The following is a 20160-nucleotide window of genomic DNA, read 5'->3' as shown; positions in this document are numbered from 1 at the left end:
GTCTCTGTGTGGCGAGTCTATGGGTCTCTGTGTGGTGAGTCTATGGTAGGTTTCTGTGTGATGAGTATATGGGTCTCTGTGTGGTGAGTCTATGGGTCTCTGTGTGGTGAATCAATGGGTCTCTGTGTGGTGAGTCTATGGGTCTCTGTGTGGTGAGTCTATGGTAGGTCTCTGTGTGATGAGTACATGGGTCTCTGTGTGGTGAGTCTATGGGTCTCTGTGTGGTGAGTCTATGGGTCTCTGTGTGGTGAGTCTATGGTTCTCTGTGTGGTGAGTCTATGGGTCTCTGTGTGGTGAGTCTATGGGTCGTTGTGTGGTGAGTCTGTGGGTCTCTGTGTGGTGAGTCTGTGGGTCTCTGTGTGGTGAGTCTGTGGGTCTCTGTGTGATGAGTTTTTGGGTCTCTGTGTGGTGGGTCTATGGGTCTCTGTGTGGTGAGTCTATGGGTCTCTGTGTGGTGAGTCTATGGGTCTCTGTGTGGTGAGTCTATGGGTCTCTGTGTAGTGATTCTATGGGTCTCTGTCTGATGAGTCTGTGGGTCTATGTGTGAGTTTATGGGTCTCTGTGTGGTGAGACTGTGGGTCTCTGTGTGGTGAGTCTATGGGTCTCTGTGTAGTGATTCTATGGGTCTCTGTCTGGTGAGTCTGTGGGTCTATGTGCGATGAATCTATGGGTCTCTGTGTGGTGAGTCTATGGGTCTCTGTGTGGTGAGTCTATGGGTCTCTGTGTGGTGAGTCTATGGGTCTCTGTGTGGTGAGTCTATGGGTCTCAGTGTGGTGAGTCTATGGGTCTCTGTGTAGTGATTCTATGGGTCTCTGTCTGGTGAGTCTGTGGGTCTATGTGTGATGAGTCTATGGGTCTCTGTGTGGTGAGTCTATGGTTCTCTGTGTGGTGAGTCTATGGGTCTCTGTGTTGTGAGTCTATGGGTCTCTGTGTGATGAGTCTATGGGTCTCTGTGTGGTGAGTCTATGGGTGTCTGTGTGATGAGTCTGTGGGTCTCTGTGTGATGAGTCTATGGGTCTCTGTGTGCTGGGTCCATGAGTCTCTGTGTGATGGTGAGTCTATGGGTCTCTGTGTGGTGAGTCTATGGGTCTCTGTGTGATGAGTCTATGGGTCTCTGTGTGGTGAGTCTATGGGTCTCTGTGTGATGAGTCTATGAGTCTCTGTGTGATGGTGAGTCGATGGGTCTCTGTGTGGTGAGTCTATGGTAGGTATTTGTGTGGTGAGTCTATGGGTCTCTGTGTGGTGAGTCTATGGGTCTCTGTGTGATGAGTCTATGGGTCTCTGTGTGGTGAGTCTTTGGGTCTCTGTGTGATGAGTCTATGAGTCTCTGTGTGATGGTGAGTCGATGGGTCTCTGTGTGGTGAGTCTATGGTAGGTATTTGTGTGGTGAGTCTATGGGTCTCTGTGTGATGAGTCTGTGGGTCTCTGTGTGATGAGTCTATGGGTCTCTGTGTGGTGAGTCTATGGGTCTCTGTGTGGTGAGTCTATGGGTCTCTGTGTGGTGAGTCTATGGGTCTCTGTGTGGTGAGACTGTGGGTCTCTGTGTGGTGAGTCTATGGGTCTCTGTGTAGTGATTCTATGGGTCTGTGTCTGGTGAGGCTGTGGGTCTATGTGTGATGAGTCTATGGGTCTCTGTGTGGTGAGTCTATGGGTCTCTGTGTAGTGAGTCTATGGGTCTCTGTGTGCTGAGTCTATGGGTCTCTGTGTGGTGAGTCTATGGGTCTCTGTGTGGTGAGTCTATGGGTCTCTGTGTGGTGAGTCTATGGGTCTCTGTGTGAGTCTATGGGTCTCTGTGTGGTGAGTCTGTGGGTCTCTGTGTGGTGAGATAATGTGTCTCTGTGTGGTGAGTCGATGGGTCTCTGTGTGGTGAGTCTATGGGTCTCTGTGTGATGTCAGTCTATGGGTCTCTGTGTGATGAGTCTACAGGTCTCTCTGTGATGAGTCTGTGGGTCTCTGTGTGGTGAGTCTGTGGGTCTCTGTGTGGTGAGTCTATGGGTCTCTGTGTGGTGAGTCTATGGGTCTCTGTGTGGTGAGACTATGGGTCTCTGTATGGTAAGTCTATAGGTCTCTATGTGGTGAGCCTATGGTAGGTCTCTGTGTGGTGAGTCTATGGGTCTCTGTGTGGTGAGTCTATGGGTCTCTGTGTGGTGAGACTATGGGTCTCTGTGTGGTGAGTCTATGGGTCTCTGTGTGATGTGAGTCTATGGGTCTCTGTGTGATGAGTCTATGGGTCTGTTTGTGGTGAGTCTATGGTAGGTCTCTGTGTGGTGAGTCTATGGGTCTCTGTGTGGTGAATCTATGGGTCTCTGTGTGGTGTGTCTACGGGTCTCTGTGTGGTGAGTCTATGGGTCTCTGTGTGGTGAGTCTATGGGTCTATGTGTGGTGAGTCTATGTCTGTCTGTGTGATGAGTCTGTGGGTCTCTATGTGATGAGTCTGTGGGTCTCTGTGTGATCAGTATATGGGTCTCTGTGTGGTGAGTCTATGGGTCCCTGTGTGATGGGTCCATGAGTCTCTGTGTGATGGTGAGTCTATGGGTCTCTGTGTGGTGAGTCTATGGGTCTCTGTGTGATGAGGCTATGGGTCTCTGTGTGGTGAGTCTATGGGTCTCTGTGTGATGAGTCTATGAGTCTCTGTGTGATGGTGAGTCTATGGGTCTCTGTGTGATGAGTCTATGGTAGGTCTTTGTGTGGTGAGTCTATGGGTCTTTGTGTGATGAGTCTGTGGGTCTCTGTGTGATGAGTCTATGGGTCTCTGTGTGATGAGTCTATGGGTCTCTGTGTGATGAGTCTATGGGTCTTTGTGTGGTGAGTCTATGGGTCTCTGTGTGATGAGTCTGTGGGTCTCTGTGTGATGAGTCTGTGGGTCTCTGTGTGATGAGTCTGTGGGTCTCTGTGTGATGAGTCTATGGTAGATCTTTGTGTGATGAGTCTATGGGTCTCTGTGTGATGAGTCTCTGGTAGGTCTTTGTGTGGTGAGTCTATGGGTCTCTGTGTGGTGAGTCTATGGGTGGTGAGTCTATGGGTCTCTGTGTGGTGAGTCTATGGGTCTCTGTGTGGTGAGACTGTGGGTCTCTGTGTGGTGAGTCTATGGGTCTCTGTGTGGTGAGTCTATGGATCTCTGTGTGGTGAGTCTATGGGTCTCTGTGTGCTGAGTCTATGGGTCTCTGTGTGATGGGTCTAAGAGTCTCTGTGTGATGGGTCTATGAGTCTCTGTGTGATGGTGAGTCTATGGGTCTCTGTGTGGTGAGTCTGTGGGTCTTTGTGTGGTGAGTCTGTGGGTCTCTGTGTGATGAGTCTATGGGTCTCTGTGTGGTGAGTCTATGGGTCTCTGTGTGGTGAGTCTATGGGTCTCTGTTTGGTGAGTCTATGGGTCTCTGTGTGGCGAGTCTATAGGTCTCTGTGTGATGAGTCTATGAGTCTCTGTGTGATGGTGAGTCTATGGGTCTCTGTGTGGTGAGTCTATGGTAGGTATTTGTGTGGTGAGTCTATGGGTCTCTGTGTGATGAGTCTGTGGGTCTCTGTGTGATATGTCTGTGGGTCTCTGTGTGGTGAGTCTATGGGTCTCTGTGTGGTGAGTCTATGGGTCTCTGTGTGGTGAGTCTATGGGTCTCTGTGTGGTGAGTCTATGGGTCTCTGTGTGGTGAGACTGTGGGTCTCTGTGTGGTGAGTCTATGGGTCTCTGTGTAGTGATTCTATGGGTCTCTGTCTGGTGAGTCTGTGGGTCTATGTGCGATGAGTCTATGTGTCTCTGTGTGGTGAGTCTATGGGTCTCTGTGTGGTGAGTCTATGGGTCTCTGTGTGCTGAGTCTATGGGTCTCTGTGTGGTGAATCTATGGGTCTCTGTGTGGTGAGTCTATGGGTCTCTGTGTGGTGAGTCTATGGGTCTCTGCGTGGTGAGTCTATGGGTATCTGTGTAATGAGTCTGAGTCTCTGTGTGATGAGCCTATGAGTCTCTGTGTGATGGTGAGTCTATGGGTCTCTGTGTGATGGGTCTATGAGTCTCTGTGTGATGGTGAGTCTATGGGTCTCTGTGTGGTGAGTCTATGGGTCTCTGTGTGATGAGTTTATGAGTCTCTGTGTGATGGTGAGTCTATGGGTCTCTGTGTGATGGGTCTATGAGTCTCTGTGTGATGGTGAGTCTATGGGTCTCTGTGTGGTGAGTCTATGGGTCTCTGTGTGGTGAGTCTGTGGGTCTCTGTGTGATGAGTCTATGGGTCTCTGTGTGGTGAGTCTATAGGTATCTGTGTGGTGAGTCTATGGGTCTCTGTTTGGTGAGTCTATGGGTCTCTGTGTGGTGAGTCTATGGGTCTCTGTGTGGTGAGTCTATGGGTCTCTGTGTGGTGAGTCTATAGGTCTCTGTGTATTGATTCTATGGGTCTCTGTGTCATGAGTCTATGGGTCTCTGTGTGGTGAGTCTATGGGTCTCTGTGTGGTGAGTCTATGGGTCTCTGTGTGGTGAGTCTATGGGTCTCTGTGTGGTGAGTCTATGGGTCTCTGTGTGGTGAGTCTATGGGTCTCTGTGTGGTGAGTCTATAGGTCTCTGTGTAGTGATTCTCTGGGTCTCTGTGTCATGAGTCTATGGGTCTATGTGTGATGAGTCTATGGGTCTCTGTGTGGTGAGTCTGTGCGTCTCTGTGTGGTGAGACTGTGGGTCTCTGTGTGGTGAGTCTATGGGTCTCTGTGTAGTGATTCTATGGGTCTCTGTCTGGTGAGTCTGTGGGTCTATGTGCGATGAGTCTATGGGTCTCTGTGTGGTGAGTCTATGGGTCTCTGTGTGGTGAGTCTATGGGTCTCTGTGTGCTGAGTCTATGGGTCTCTGTGTGGTGAGTCTATGGGTCTCTGTGTGGTGAGTCTATGGGTCTCTGTGTGGTGAGTCTATGGGTCTCTGCGTGGTGAGTCTATGGGTCTCTGTGTAATGAGTCTGAGTCTCTGTGTGATGAGTCTATGAGTCTCTGTGTGGTGGTGAGTCTATGGGTCTCTGTGTGATGGGTCTATGAGTCTCTGTGTGATGGTGAGTCTATGGGTCTCTGTGTGGTGAGTCTATGGGTCTCTGTGTGATGAGTTTATGAGTCTCTGTGTGATGGTGAGTCTATGGGTCTCTGTGTGATGGGTCTATGAGTCTCTGTTTGATGGTGAGTCTATGGGTCTCTGTGTGGTGAGTCTATGGGTCTCTGTGTGGTGAGTCTGTGGGTCTCTGTGTGATGAGTCTATGGGTCTCTGTGTGGTGAGTCTATAGGTATCTGTGTGGTGAGTCTATGGGTCTCTGTTTGGTGAGTCTATGGGTCTCTGTGTGGTGAGTCTATGGGTCTCTGTGTGGTGAGTCTATGGGTCTCTGTGTGGTGAGTCTATAGGTCTCTGTGTATTGATTCTATGGGTCTCTGTGTCATGAGTCTATGGGTCTCTGTGTGGTGAGTCTATGGGTCTCTGTGTGGTGAGTCTATGCGTCTCTGTGTGGTGAGTCTATGGGTCTCTGTGTGGTGAGTCTATAGGTCTCTGTGTAGTGATTCCCTGGGTCTCTGTGCCATGAGTCTATGGGTCTATGTGTGATGAGTCTATGGGTCTCTGTGTGGTGAGTCTGTGCGTCTCTGTGTGCTGAGGCTATGGGTCTCTGTGTGGTGAGTCTATGGGTCTCTGTGTGATGTGCCGTGGTGCTGTACTGTCACGTGGTGCTGTACTGTCACGTGGTGCTGTACTGTCACGTGGTGCTGTACTGTCACGTGGTGCTCTCACCTGCAGCTCCGTCTGGAAGAAGAATTTCTGTGGGCACTGCGCGCAGTCATAGATCTTGTCCTCCTGCCCGTGGGCCGCAAAGATGTGCTGCTGCAGCTTGCAGGCCTGCACGAACACTGTTACACACACAGCCACACACACAGCCACACACACACACAGCCACACACACAGCCACACACACAGTCAGCCACACACACACACAGCCACACACACAGCCACACACACACAGTCAGCCACACACACACACAGTCAGCCACAGTCACAACAACAACAACCGCCATTCGCCACTACGACGCTTGTGCCAGGCTATGTGCACCCTGAGGCCACGTGAAGTGTCGAACGCCCGCTGGCAGGAGGTCACGGGGCAGACCCAGGTGCCACGGGTCGACTGACTGAGATGACTGGCTGATGCACCACTGTTCCAACCTGCTGTGCTTTAGCCACCCGGCGCTAAGCTCGTTGTTGTGAGCGTCGCTCCTCCGCCCTCCGTTGTTGTTGGAGGGCGACTGCCTCCAACTGCCCAGTAGCGTCCTTCACGAGCCTCCTCCACAGAGGAAGATCTTGACACCGCTGGTACCGGTCATCAGCAAGTCCACTCAGCTCCACGTCCTCCTGTACCACATCACTCCATCTCTTCTCTAGCCCATGCCGCGCCCGTTAAGCCCCCTCGATCCGGCCGATCAAAAGCTGTTTAGGCATGCGGTAAATGGGCATGCGGGCTTAATGATCGTGAGCATAGGATCAGGGACTCCAAAAGCACGAAGAACAACCCAGAGCCCATGCCTTCTGATGGTATCATAGGCCTTGACTAGGTCAATAAAGCAGATGGACAGAAAATATGGCATCTGTGCAGGACCGCCCTTTCCTGAAACCGCATTGGGGCTCCGCAAGCCTCTCCTCAGCATGCCTGGCAAGGCGATGTTGAATAATCCTTGCCAGGACCTTTCCCGGCACACTGAGGAGTGAGATGCCCCTGTAGTTGTTAAAGTCTGTGCGGTCCCCCTTATTAAAGAGGGGGACCACCAGGACATCCTTCCAACCCTGCGGAACCCGTCCAGTGGTCCAGACTGTTATGTCATGTAGGGCAGTCTGTGCATAAACGCCACCCTCCCTCAGCATTTCGCTTGGGAGATCATCTCTGTCCGGTGCCTTTTCTGGTCTCAGACTCTGGATCGCCTTTAGTACTTCCTCAACAGATGGCACCTCAGCCAGCCACTCACAGCGGGTGACTTCTTCTTCCAATATTTGAGGCACCGCAGCCTCAGCAGGGTCATCCTCACTTTGTGCCACGATGTTTTCCAGGCTGAGAGATTTCCCCTCCTCCAGGACTTCACAGAAATGCTCAGCAAATCTGCAAACCTGTTCCTGGGGGTCGGAGATTAGATCACCGTTTTTTCCCCTAATGATGGTAATAGGTGTGGCGCTGCAGGTTACTTTTTTGATGGAGTTAAATAGAGATTTGTGATCGCGGGCCATCGAGGCAGACTCCATCTCCTCAGAAACCCGCGACCACCACCCATCCTTGCAGCGCCTCAAGGCTCTCCGAACCTCCGAGCGAAGGCTGCGGTAAGCCTCCTCATTCTCTGACGTGGGATGCTGTCGATGATTAGAGTGGGCCTGTCGCTTTTCCTCAGCCAGCCTGAACACCTCCTCTGTCAGCCAGGGTCTCTGGGGAGGTCTGGACCGCGTACCCAAAGCAGCCATTGCAGCTGCATGAATCACAGTCTTAAACCTCGCCCATTTACCCTCGACATCAGGAGGAGTGGGGGACGATGCCAACCCCAGCCACAAGCGATGATGAAATTCTCGCTTGCAACTTTCATAAGCTAGCTGAGACCAGGCCACCTTAGATTTGAATGGCGTCCTGGGTGTACACCCACCACCAGAGTGGAAGAATGGCAGGCGCATCTTACAGATGACAAGTCGATGGTCAGAGTGCAGATCAGCTCCACGGGAGGTCCTGGTGTCAAGGACATGGACTCACATCCGTCACTATGTAGTCCAGCAGGTGTGATAGTGTAGCGGTTAGCGCTACGCTGCGCTACGAACCCGGCGACCCGGGTTCGATTCCCGCTCACGGACAACACCAGTGACGATTATCTGAACCGGTCCCGGGCCTCCCCTAGGTCGACTCAGCCTCAAATGAGTAACCTGGTGCGGTGTGCAAACATCGCCACTGGGGAGACAAAGGCGGTCGGGCGTGGTGCTGGCCACCCACCCCCTCGTGCGCCACCGTGCCGGCCTTCATAGGTGCTGCTCGCTGACAGCACTTGCCCCTACAGTCTGTTAAGGCTACACGGGGGATCCTTGTCTGTATTTTTATAGGGGTGGTGGTGGCAGCGATAGCGGTGGTGGTGGTGGCTATAGGGGTGGTGGTGGTGATGGCTATAGGGGTGGTGGTGGTGGTGATGGCTATAGGGGTGGTGGTGGTGACTATAGCGGTGGTGGTGGTGGTGGTGGCTATGGTGGTGGCGGTGGCTATGGTGGTGGTGGTGGTGGCTATGGTGGTGACGATGGCTATGGTGGTGACGGTGGCTATGGTGGTGACGATGGCTATGGTGGTGACGGTGGCTATGGTGGTGACGATGGCTATGGTGGTGACGGTGGCTATGGTGGTGACGGTGGCTATGGTGGCGGCTATGGTGGCAGTGACGGTGGCTATGGCGGTGACGGTGGTGGCCATGGCGGTGACGGCGACTATGCTGACGGCGTCGGTGGCTATGGCGGTGACGGCGGTCGCGGCTACGGCGGACCCCGGCACCGTTAACTCGTCGCCCCGCTCACCCCCTCCTCCCGCCCCCCCCCCCTCCACCGCCCCTCCCACCCCCCCATGTAGCCCCCCCCCACCCCCCCCCCACCGCCCCCTCGTGCTCAACGGCGGCGGCCGCCCCGCGCCACCGCCCCCGTGGCTCCCGGCGGACGCCATCTGCCGTGCGTCTCGCCGCGCACGGCATTAATTAGGCGCACGACGCCCCCACGGCCTCACGGAGCCCAACGCCGAGCGAGGCGGCGGCGGCGGCGGCGGTGCCGGCGGCGGTGCCGGCGGCGGCGGCGGCGTGCCGGAGCGGCCCCGGCAGCGTGCCGGCGGAGGTGTAGGTAGAGGTAGCGGAGACACACGGGGGCTCGTGCGTGCGTGGGTGTGTGGTGTGTGATGTGGTGTGGTGTGTGGTGTGTGGTGTGTGGTGTGTGGTGTGGTGTGGGTGCGTGCGTGGGTGTGTGGTGTGTGGTGTGTGGTGTGTGGTGTGTGGTGTGTGGTGTGGTGTGGTGTGTGGTGTGTGTGTGGGTGGGGGGTGTGTGGATGTGTGGTGCGTGTGTGGGTGGATGGGGGGTATGGTGTGGGTGGGTGTGTGGTGTGGTGTGTGTGGTGTGGTGTGTGTGGTGTGGTGTGTGTGTGGGTGGGCGTGTGGGGGGTGTGGTGTGGGTGGGGGTGTGGTGTGAGGTGTGGTGCGTGTGAGTGGGCGTGTGGTGTGTGGGTGGGTGTGTGGGTGGGTGTGTGGAGGGGTGTGTGTGAGTGTGGTGTTGTTTGGTGTGGTGTGTGTTGGAGGCGCTGCTGCTGAGCCTGGAGCGTGCCACTAAGAGATGGGGCCTTACCATCAGCCCCACCAAAACTAAGCACCTGCCTGGGTATTTTGTACCATCGGACACTACACCCCCACAACTCCCAATCGGTGATGGGGCAGTTGTGGAGAGAGTGGAGAGTTTCCCATACCTGGGCAGTGTGCTTATGACCGGCTCCAGTTTAACAGCAGAGGCCTCACTCCGAATCAGTCGAGCGACAATATCTTTTCATCGGTTGCGTAACGCTGTGTGGAAGCTACCTGGTCTGTCGCTCCGGACTAAGCTTCGGGTCTTCTCGGCCACGGTCATTCCCTCCCTTCTCTACGCTTGCGAAACCTGGACCCCCCTAATGGAACATCTTCGCCGGTTAGAAACATTTAGGCTGGCCTGCCTACGATCCATCCTGGGTTTAACGAGGCTGGATTGTGTGAGGAACTCACAAAACCTTGAAAGATCTGGACAAAGTCCAATCGGTGAGATCCTCCGGCAGGCAAGGCTGCGTTGGCTGGGTCTTTAGCCCGCATGCCCAGCCGCATGCCAAAACAGCTTTTGTTCAGCCGGATCGAGGGGGCTAAACGGGCGCGGCAGGGCTAGAGAAAAGATGGAGTGATGTGGTACAGGAGGATGTGGAGCTGAGTGGACTTGCCGATGACTGGTACCAGCAGTGTCAAGATCGGCCTCTGTGGAGGAGGCTCGTGAAGGATGCTACTGGGCAGTTGGAGGCAGTCGCCCTCCAACAACAACGGAGGGTGGAGGAGTGACGCTCACAACAACGAGCGGAGCGCCGGGTGGATAAAGCACAGCACGTTGGCACAGTAGGGGGCACAGGTGGTACCTCAGCCAGTCATCTCAGTCAGTCGACCTGTGTCATCTGGGTCTGGCCCGTGACCTCCTGCCAGCGGGCGTTCGACACTTCACGTGGCCTCAACGTGCACATAGCCTGGCACAAGCATCGTGGTGACGTCACCGCCACTTAGTGGCGAATGACGGTTGTTGTTGTTGTGTGTTGTGGGTAGGTGGGGGTAGGCGTGTGTGGGGGTAGGCGTGTGTGGGGGGTAGGTGTGTGGGTGGGTGTTTGGTTGAGTGGGTGATTGGGTGGGTGGGTAGGTGCGTGGGTGGGTGTGTCGGTGAGTGTGTAGGTAGGTGTGTGGGTGGATAGGTGTGTATGGGTGGGTGCGTGTGTAGGTGTGGGTGTGTGTGAGCGTGTGTGTGGGTGTGTGTGTGCATTGGTGGCATCTGTATGCAGCCTGCCCTACATGACATCATCACAACAGTTTGGACCACTGGACGAGTTCCGCAGAATTGGCAGGATGCCCTGGTGGTCCCCACTCTTTCAGAGGTGGGACCACCTCTGAAAGAATGGGGACCGCACAGACTGTAACAACTACAGGGGCATCTCTCTCCTCAGTGTGCCGGGAAAGGTCTTGGCAAGGAATTTGAAGCATCGCCTTTCTAGGCACGCCGAGGAGAGGCTTGCGGAGCCCCAATGCGGTTTCAGACCAGGGCGGTTCTGGACAGATGCCATATTCTCTGTCCGTCTGCTACAGCAGAGGTGCAGGGAATTCCAACAGGACCTACATCGCTGCTTTGTTGACCTGGACAAAGACTATGATTCCATCAACAGCCCAGGCCTGCGGACAGTTCTTCATCCTTTCGGAGTCCCTGACCCTCTGCTCACGATCATCAAGGACCGTCATGATGGTGAGCAGGCCCCGGCAAATCTGCGTGGCCAGGAGTCGGTGCCATTCCCTGTTCACCTTGGGGTGCGGCAGGGATGTCCTCTGGCTCCCACATTATTTAACATCTATTGCGACCACGTAGTTTGTGAAGCCTTCAATAGCTGTACCAGAGGAATCTCCATCTGATACAAATATAATGGGAGGCTGATCAATGCCCGGGTGTGGTCAAGGGATGGCTGCCAATTGGTCAACCACGTTATGTATGCCGATGATTTGGTGATTCCTGCTCAGTCAGAGGAGGAGTTGGAGGCGCTGCTGCTGAACCTGGAGCGTGCCACTAAGAGGCGGGGCCTCACCATCAGCCCCACCAAAACTAAGCACCTGCCTGGGTATTTTGTACCATCAAACACTCCACCCCCACAACTCTCCATGGCTTATGGGACAGTTGTGGAGAGAGTGGAGAGGTTTCCGTACCTGGGCAGTCTGCTTATGACTGGCTCCGGTTTGAAATCAGATGCGTAACACTGCTGTGGAAGCTACCTGGCTTGTCACTCCACACGAAAGCTTCGCGTCTTCTCGGCCACGGCCATACCCTCCCTTCTCTACGCCTGCGAAACGTGGACCCCCCTAATGGAACATCTTCGCCGGTTAGAAACATTTACGCTGGCCATGCCCACGATCCATCCTGGGTTTAACCAGGCCGGATTGTGCGAGGAGCTCACAAATCCTTGAAAGATCTGGGCAAGGTCCCATCGGTGAGCTCCTCTGGCAGGCAAGGCTGCGTTGGCTGGGGGGTGACTAGAGAAGAGATGGAGCTGATGCGGTAATGAAGGATGTGGAGTCGAGTGGACGTGCCGATGACAGGTTAACAGCGGTGTAAAGATCGGCCTCCGTGGAGGAGGCTCGTGAAGGACGCTACTGGGCAGTTGGAGGCAGTCGCCCTCCAGCAACAGCGGAGGGCGGAGGAGCGACGCTCACAACAACGAGCGGAGCGCCGGGCGGCTAAAACGCAGCGAATTGGCCCAGTGAGGGCGCGTCTGCCGGTCATCTCAGTCAGTCAACCCATGGCACCTGCTGTCCCGTGATGGCCTCGAAGTGCACCTAGCCTGGCACGAGCGCCGCGGTGATGTCACCGCCACTTAGTGGCAAACGGCGGCTGTCGTTGTTGTGGCTGTTGTTGGTGCTACGAACCCGGCGAGCCCGGGTTCGATTCCCGCCCACGGCCAACACAACGCCAGCGATGATCATCTGACCCGGTCCCGGGCCTCCCCTAGGTCGACTCAGCTTTAAGCGAGTACCCCGGTGCGGTTTGTAAACGCCGTGGTGCTGGCCACCCACCCCTTACGTGTGCCGTTACCGGCCTTCGCAAGCGTTCGCTAACAGCACTTGCCCCTACAGTCTGCCAAGGCTACACACGGGGGATCTTTGTCTTTTTGTGGGTGCACGTGCGTTGTGCGCTGTGGGTGCACGTGCGTTGTGCGCTGTGGGTGCACGTGCGTTGTGCGCTGTGGGTGCACGTGCGTTGTAGCTGTGGGTGCACGTGCGTTGTAGCTGTGGGTGCACGTGCATTGTAGCTGTGGGTGCACGTGCGTTGTAGCTGTGGGTGCACGTGCGTTGTAGCTGTGGGTGCACGTGCGTTGTGCGCTGTGGGTGCACGTGCATTGTAGCTGTGGGTGCACGTGCGTTGTAGCTGTGGGTGCACGTGCGTTGTAGCTGTGGGTGCACGTGCGTTGTGCGCTGTGGGTGCACGTGCGTTGTAGCTGTGGGTGCACGTGCGTTGTAGCTGTGGGTGCACGTGCGTTGTAGCTGTGGGTGCACGTGCGTTGTAGCTGTGGGTGCACGTGCGTTGTAGCTGTGGGTGCACGTGCGTTGTGGGCTGTGGGTGCACGTGCGTTGTGCGCTGTGGGTGCACGTGCGTTGTAGCTGCGGGTGCACGTGCGTTGTAGCTGCGGGTGCACGTGCGTTGTAGCTGTGGGTGCACGTGCGTTGTGCGCTGTGGGTGCACGTGCGTTGTAGCTGTGGGTGCACGTGCGTTGTAGCTGTGGGTGCACGTGCGTTGTGCGCTGTGGGTGCACGTGCATTGTAGCTGTGGGTGCACGTGCGTTGTAGCTGTGGGTGCACGTGCATTGTAGCTGTGGGTGCACGTGCGTTTAGCTGTGGGTGCACGTGCGTTGTAGCTGTGGGTGCACGTGCGTGCACGTACCGGTGAAGCACACGGGGCATTTGAAAGTGCCACCCATGCCCTCGAAGCTGTGCTCTATGAGGTGGCACTGCAGCTTGGCGGGCGAGTCGAACGTCTGGCTGCACAGTTTGCATTCGTGGTTGATGCCCTCCTCTGCAAAGGCAAAGGTCCCCCGCGTAGCGTTAACAGACTGCAGGTGCAAGTGCCGTTATCCGTCACAGCGAGCAGGTAGCACCCCCCGAAGGCCGGCACTGTGGCGCGCGAGGGGACGGGGGGGTGGGGGGAGGTGGGGGGGGGTGGGGGTGGCCATGCGCACACGCCCACACACACATACACATACACCTCCACACACACACACACATACACCTCCACACACACACTCACATACACCTCCACACACACACTCACATACACCTCCACACACACACACTCACATACACCTCCACACACACTCACATACACCTCCACACACACACTCACATACACCTCCACACACACTCACACACATACACCTCCACACACACACACACATACACCTCCACACACACACACACATACACCTCCACACACACACACACATACACCTCCACACACACACTCACATACACCTCCACACACACACTCACATACACCTCCACACACACACTCACATACACCTCCACACACCCCCACACACACCCACACACGCCACATACACCCACCCACACACCCTCCCACACACACACCCCACACACACACCCACACACACACACCCACACACACATCCACACACACACACACACAGACCCACACACCCACACGCCTCCACACACACCTCCACACACAGACCCACATACACCTCCACACACACACTCACATACACCTCCACACACACACTCACACCCACACACACACACCCACACGCCCACACACACCCACACCCACACACACAGACCCACACCCCCACACACACCCACACACCCACACACCCCACACACACTCCCACACACCCACACACACCCCCCCACACACACACACACGCACCTACCCACACAAAGACAAACATCCCCCGTGTAGCCTGTAACAGACTGTAGGGGCAAGTGCTGTTAGCGAGCAGCACCTATGAAGGCCGGTAACGGCACACGAGGGGGTGGGTGGCCAGCAACCACGCCCGCCTGTCCGCCTTTGTCTCCCTAGCGGCGACGTTGACTACGCAAAGACAAAGACCCCCCGTGTAGCCTCTAACAGGCTATTGGGTGCTTCGTTTGAGGCCGAGTCGACCTAGGGGAGGAGGGAAAGAGTTTGTGAGCAACGCAGGCGTTATTCCAGAAGCGACATTGCCTTCGCTAAATGATAGCTGGTTAAACAATTGGCTGTCGTCATCATCATTATCACCATCGTCACGTGGACACTTAGAGCAGCGGTCAGATACTCTGAACGCGTCTTCATACAGACTCATAGACACACAGAAACCCACATCCAGACAGAGACCCACACCCATAGAGACCCACACCCATAGAGACCCACACCCATAGAGACACACAGAGACACACACCCATAGAGACACACAGAGACCCACACCCATAGAGATCCACACTCATAGAGACCCACACCCATAGAGACCCACAGAGACCCACACCCATAGAGACCCACAGAGACCCACACCCATAGAGACCCACAGAGACCCACACCCATAGAGACCCACAGAGACCCAGACCCATAGAGACCCACAGAGACCCAGACCCATAGAGACCCACAGAGACCCACACCTATAGAGACCCACAGAGACCCACAACCATCAACACCCACAGAGACCCACACCCATAGAGACCCACAGAGACCCACACCCACAGAGACCCACACCCACAGAGACCCACAGAGACCCACACCCATAGAGACACACAGAGACCCACACCCATCGAGACCCACAGAGACCCAAAGAGACCCACATTCAGAGACCCACAGAGACCCACCCCATAGAGACCCACAGAGACCCACATTCAGAGACCCACAGAGACCCACATTCAGAGACCCATAGAGACACACAGAGACCCACACCCATAGAGACCCACAGGGACCCACACCCATAGAGACCCACACCCATAGAGACCCACACCCATAGAGACCCACAGAGACCCACATTCAGAGACCCATAGAGACCCACAGAGACCCACACCCATAGAGACCCACAGAGACCCACATTCAGAGACCCATAGAAACCCACTGAGACCCACACCCATAGAGACCCACGGAGACCCACACCCACAGAGACCCACAGAGACCCACACCCATAGAGACACACAGAGACCCACACCCATCGAGACCCACAGAGACCCAAAGAGACCCACATTCAGAGACCCACAGAGACCCACCCCATAGAGACCCACAGAGACCCACATTCAGAGACCCACAGAGACCCACATTCAGAGACCCATAGAGACACACAGAGACCCACACCCATAGAGACCCACAGGGACCCACACCCATAGAGACCCACACCCATAGAGACCCACACCCATAGAGACCCACAGAGACCCACATTCAGAGACCCATAGAGACCCACAGAGACCCACACCCATAGAGACCCACAGAGACCCACATTCAGAGACCCATAGAAACCCACTGAGACCCACACCCATAGAGACCCACAGAGACCCACATTCAGAGACCCATAGAGACCCACAGAGACCCACACCCATAGAGAGAGGGCATCTCTGAAAGAGAAAGCTGTAGGAGAGAGGGAGAGAGACAGGGATGGCGAGAGAGGAGGAGGAGGAGAAGGAGGAGAGAGTGGAGAGAGACTTTTGACTTTAAAACAACTTTCATTGCCGCCAGCAGCAACAGCACTTGGAGGCGATTCCGATGTGAAGCGGACAAAGTGACCAGCGACACAAATAACGCAACCGCTATAAATCCACGCGCCTGGCCTCCCGTCCGGGCCAGTGTGGCTGTGTGGATGGCTACGTGCTGGAGGGCAAGGGGCTGGAGTTCTAGCTGCACAAGGTCAGGGGCTAAGAAGGGCAGGTAGGGTGAAGAGGTGGTGGTGATGGTGGTGGTGGTGATGGTGGTGGTGGTGATGGTGGTGGTGGTGGTGATGGTGGTGGTGATGGTGGTGGTGGTGATGGTGGTGATGGTGATGGTGGTGATGATGGTGGTGGTGATGGTGGTGATGGTGGTGATGGTGGTGGTGATGGTGGTGGTGATGGTGATGGTGGTGGTGATGGTGGTGATGGTGGTGATGGTGGTGGTGGTGATGGTGGTGGTGATAGTGGTGGTGGTGGTGATGGTGGTGGTGGTGATGGTGGTGGTGGTGATGGTGGTGATGGTGGTGGTGGTGGTGGTGATGGTGGTGATGATGGTGGTGGTGATGGTGGTGGTGATGGTGATGGTGGTGATGGTGGTGGTGATGGTGGTGGTGATGGTGGTGGTGATGGTGGTGATGGTGGTGGTGGTGGTGGTGATGGTGGTGGTGATGTTGGTGATAGTGATGGTGGTGATGGTGGTGGTGGTGATGGTGGTGATGGTGGTGATGATGGTGGTGATGATGGTGGTGGTGGTGATGGTGGTGGTGATGATGATGGTGGTGGTGGTGGTGGATCAACACCGCCATCAATCACCACCATCACCACCACCATCACGCGCTAGTGATGGTGATGGTAGTGGTGGTGGTGGTTGGCGATGGTGACACCGGTACCAATAAACATCTCGCGTGAAATCTTTCGTGAAATCTTTCATTTAAACAAGGCGGGCGGGCGGGCACATGAAGCAAGGCATTGAAAAATAAAAATAATAATAAAAATACGACGAAACGAAGCAAAGTGCCGAATGCATCGACCATCTTCTGGCTTCCTCTGATCGTAAAATAAAAACAAAGAGAGCGAGAGAGTTGGAGAGAGAGTTGGAGAGAGAGAGAGTTGGAGAGAGAGAGTTGGAGAGAGAGAGGGAGAGAGAGAGAAGGGAGGCTGGGGTTCTCATCGGCAGCTGTGGCTCCTCCTGCTGTCCGCATGGCGTGCCAGATGTTTGCGGGCGGAATTATTTATTTATTAAACACCTCCCTCCCCTCCTCCCCCAGCACCCACGATAGACGATTTATTTATTTATTTCCGTGAAACCTCAGCAGCGATGTACATTGCTCATTGCTCGTTGTTAAGCCCCCCCCCCCAGCAAAAAGACAAAAGATTCCGCAGTCTGGGCAAGTGCACGCGAGGGGGTGACCAGCACCACGCCGGCACGGCCGCCTTTGTCTCTCCCGCCCGCTCGTGGTTTACACAGCGCGTGAGATACTCGTTTGAGGCTGAGTCGACCTAGGGGGAGGCCCCCAGGACCGGTTCAGATCATCGTCGGCCGGGAGCTGGTGGCCGTGGGCGGGAGTCGAACCCAGGCCGCCGGGTTCATAGCGGCAAACGCTGCACTACTACTAGAGACCCACAGAGACCCGCTGAGACTCACAGAGACCCACACTCATAGAGACCCACAGAGACCCACAGAGACCCACACCCATAGAGACCCACAGAGACCCACACTCATACACACTCATAGAGACCCACAGACCCACAGAGACCCACACCCATAGAGACCCACAGAGACCCACACTCATAGAGACCCACAGACCCACAGAGACCCACACCCACAGAGACCCACAGAGACCCACAGAGACCCACACCCATAGAGACCCACAGAGACCCACAGAGATCCGCAGAGACCCACAGAGACCCACAGAGACCCACAGACTCACAGAGACCCACACTCATAGAGGCCCACAGAGACCCACAGAGACCCACAGAGACCCGCACCCATAGAGACCCACACCCATAGAGACCCACAGAGACTCACAGATACCCACAGAGACCCACAGAGACTCACAGATACCCATAGAGACCCACAGAGACCCACACCCATAGAGACCCACAGAGACTCACAGATACCCATAGAGACCCACAGAGACCCACACTCATAGAGACCCACAAAGACCCACACCCATAGAGACCCACAGAGACTCACAGATACCCATGGAGACCCACACCCATAGAGACCCACAGAGACTCACAGATACCCATAGAGACCCACACCCATAGAGACCCACAGAGACTCACAGATACCCATAGAAACCCACACCCATAGAGACCCACAGAGACTCACAGATACCCATAGAGACCCACACCCATAGAGACCCACAGAGACTCACAGATACCCATAGAGACCCACACCCATAGAGACCCACAGAGACTCACAGATACCCATAGAGACCCACACCCATAGAGACCCACAGAGACTCACAGATACCCATAGAGACCCACACCCATAGAGACCCACAGAGACTCACAGATACCCATAGAGACCCACACCCAGAGACCCACAGAGACTCACAGATACCCATAGAGACCCACAGAGACCCACACTACACACATACCTACACACCCCCTCACTTCACACCAACAAGAATTCCTACACGCAAACACAAACACAAAGATCCCCCGTATAGATTTTAACCAGACTGTTGGGGCTAGTGCCCGATCGCCTTTGTCTCCCCGGTACTAATGGTTAACCTTCGCGCCAAGCATGAATTTCAAGCTGAGTCTACCTAGGGGTGAGGGTAGGGCCAGGAGCAGTTTGGATATTCGCTGGCACCACCACCGCCACCACCACCATCACAGCCACCACCGAAACCATCATACCACCACCACCAACACCATCACCAACACCATCGTCATCACCATCACCACCACAATCATCACTAACATCACCGCCACCACCACCATCATGACCATAACAGCCACCATCCCTATCGCCGCCACCGTCACCACCAACAACACCACCACCACCACGATCATCACCACGATTATCACCACCACAATCTTCTTCACCCACCATCACCACCACCACCACCACCACGATCAACACCATCACAGCCACCACCACCATCACCCCCCACCCCCACACTGGTGGGTGGGTGGTGGGTGGGTGTCGGTGGTAGGTGTGGGGTGGGTGGATGCTGGGTGGTTGGTGGGTGGATGGTGGGTGGGTGGGTGTGGGTGGGTGGTGGGTGGATGGTGGGTGGGTGGTGGGTGGATGGTGGTTGGTGGGTGGGTGGCTGGGTGGTGGGTGGATGGTGGGTGGTTGGTGGGTGGGTGGGTGGTGGGTAGGTGTGGGTGGGTGGTGGGTGGATGGTGGGTGGGTGGTTTGTGGATGGTGGTGGGTGGGTGGGTGGTGGTGGGTGGCATCAGTGCCAGAGTGGAATTCAAATCGGCTGATTAAGAGAGAAAGGGGTAGGGGTAGTGGTAGCGATAGTGGTAGGGGTAGTGGTAGTGATAGTGGTAGTGATAGTGGTAGGGGTAGTGATAGTGGTAGGGGTAGTGGTAGTGATAGTGGTAGTGAGGTGTGAGTGTGAGGTCTCGCTGAGCTCAGCAGCGCTTCATTACAGACGCGCCTGCTGCTATCGCTGTCCACGTGGACATGGATAGCAGCGGGCCTAGTGACTCTGTTAACGCGTGTCCCACGTCGCATCTACTGCACGCCAACTCCAGATACACAGCAGCAGGGGGTTCGATCCAGGGTTCTGGATCGAACCCACGACCTCCTGCACACCAGGCGAGGTAGTCAACATCACCTAGCTACATGCTAACTCCAAATGTACAGCAGCAGCAGCAGGCGTCAGGCGTCGGGATAAAGGCCACGACCTCCTGCACACCAGGCGAGGTAGTCAACATCTCCACGAGAGGCCGCCTGGTTAACCGCGTGTTCCAGCACCCAATCAGGAGCCTGGATTCCTCGATGGCCCTGCGATGTGATGGGATGAACACTGCTTGTGAACTCTCCCCTCTCTCTCCCCTCTCTCTCCCCTCTCTCCCCTCCTCTCTCTCCCCTCTCTCTCTCACCTCTCTCTCTCTCCCCCTCTCTCTCCCCTCTCTCTCCCCTCTCTCTCCCCTCTCTCTCCGCTCTCTCTCCCCTCTCTCTCCCCTCCTCTCTCTCCCCTCCTCTCTCTCCCCTCCTCTCTCTCCCCTCCTCTCTCTCCCCTCCTCTCTCTCCCCTCCT

The 20160-nt window shown here is 55.6% G+C and overlaps 1 protein-coding gene across 5 annotated transcripts in view; it reads right to left on the bottom strand.

Annotated features, from left to right (window-relative positions):
* Positions 1-20160, bottom strand: part of ZNF423 (zinc finger protein 423) — a 273642-nt gene that overhangs the window by 8511 nt on the left and 244971 nt on the right. For all 5 annotated transcript variants that reach the window (XM_076054968.1, XM_076054972.1, XM_076054970.1 and 2 more), the window contains 2 exons: positions 13171-13302; positions 5731-5846 (listed from right to left, as the gene is read on the bottom strand). In XM_076054968.1, coding sequence (XP_075911083.1) covers positions 5731-5846; positions 13171-13302 — 248 coding nt within the window. The remainder of the gene's footprint in view (positions 1-5730; positions 5847-13170; positions 13303-20160) is intronic.

The sequence above is a fragment of the Petromyzon marinus genome, chromosome 69 (genome assembly GCF_048934315.1).
Source record: "Petromyzon marinus isolate PM22_M1 ecotype Great Lakes invasive population chromosome 69, UKy_Petmar_22M1.pri1.0, whole genome shotgun sequence".
Taxonomy (NCBI): domain Eukaryota; kingdom Metazoa; phylum Chordata; class Hyperoartia; order Petromyzontiformes; family Petromyzontidae; genus Petromyzon; species Petromyzon marinus.
This window is presented reverse-complemented; position numbering and strand designations above follow the sequence as displayed.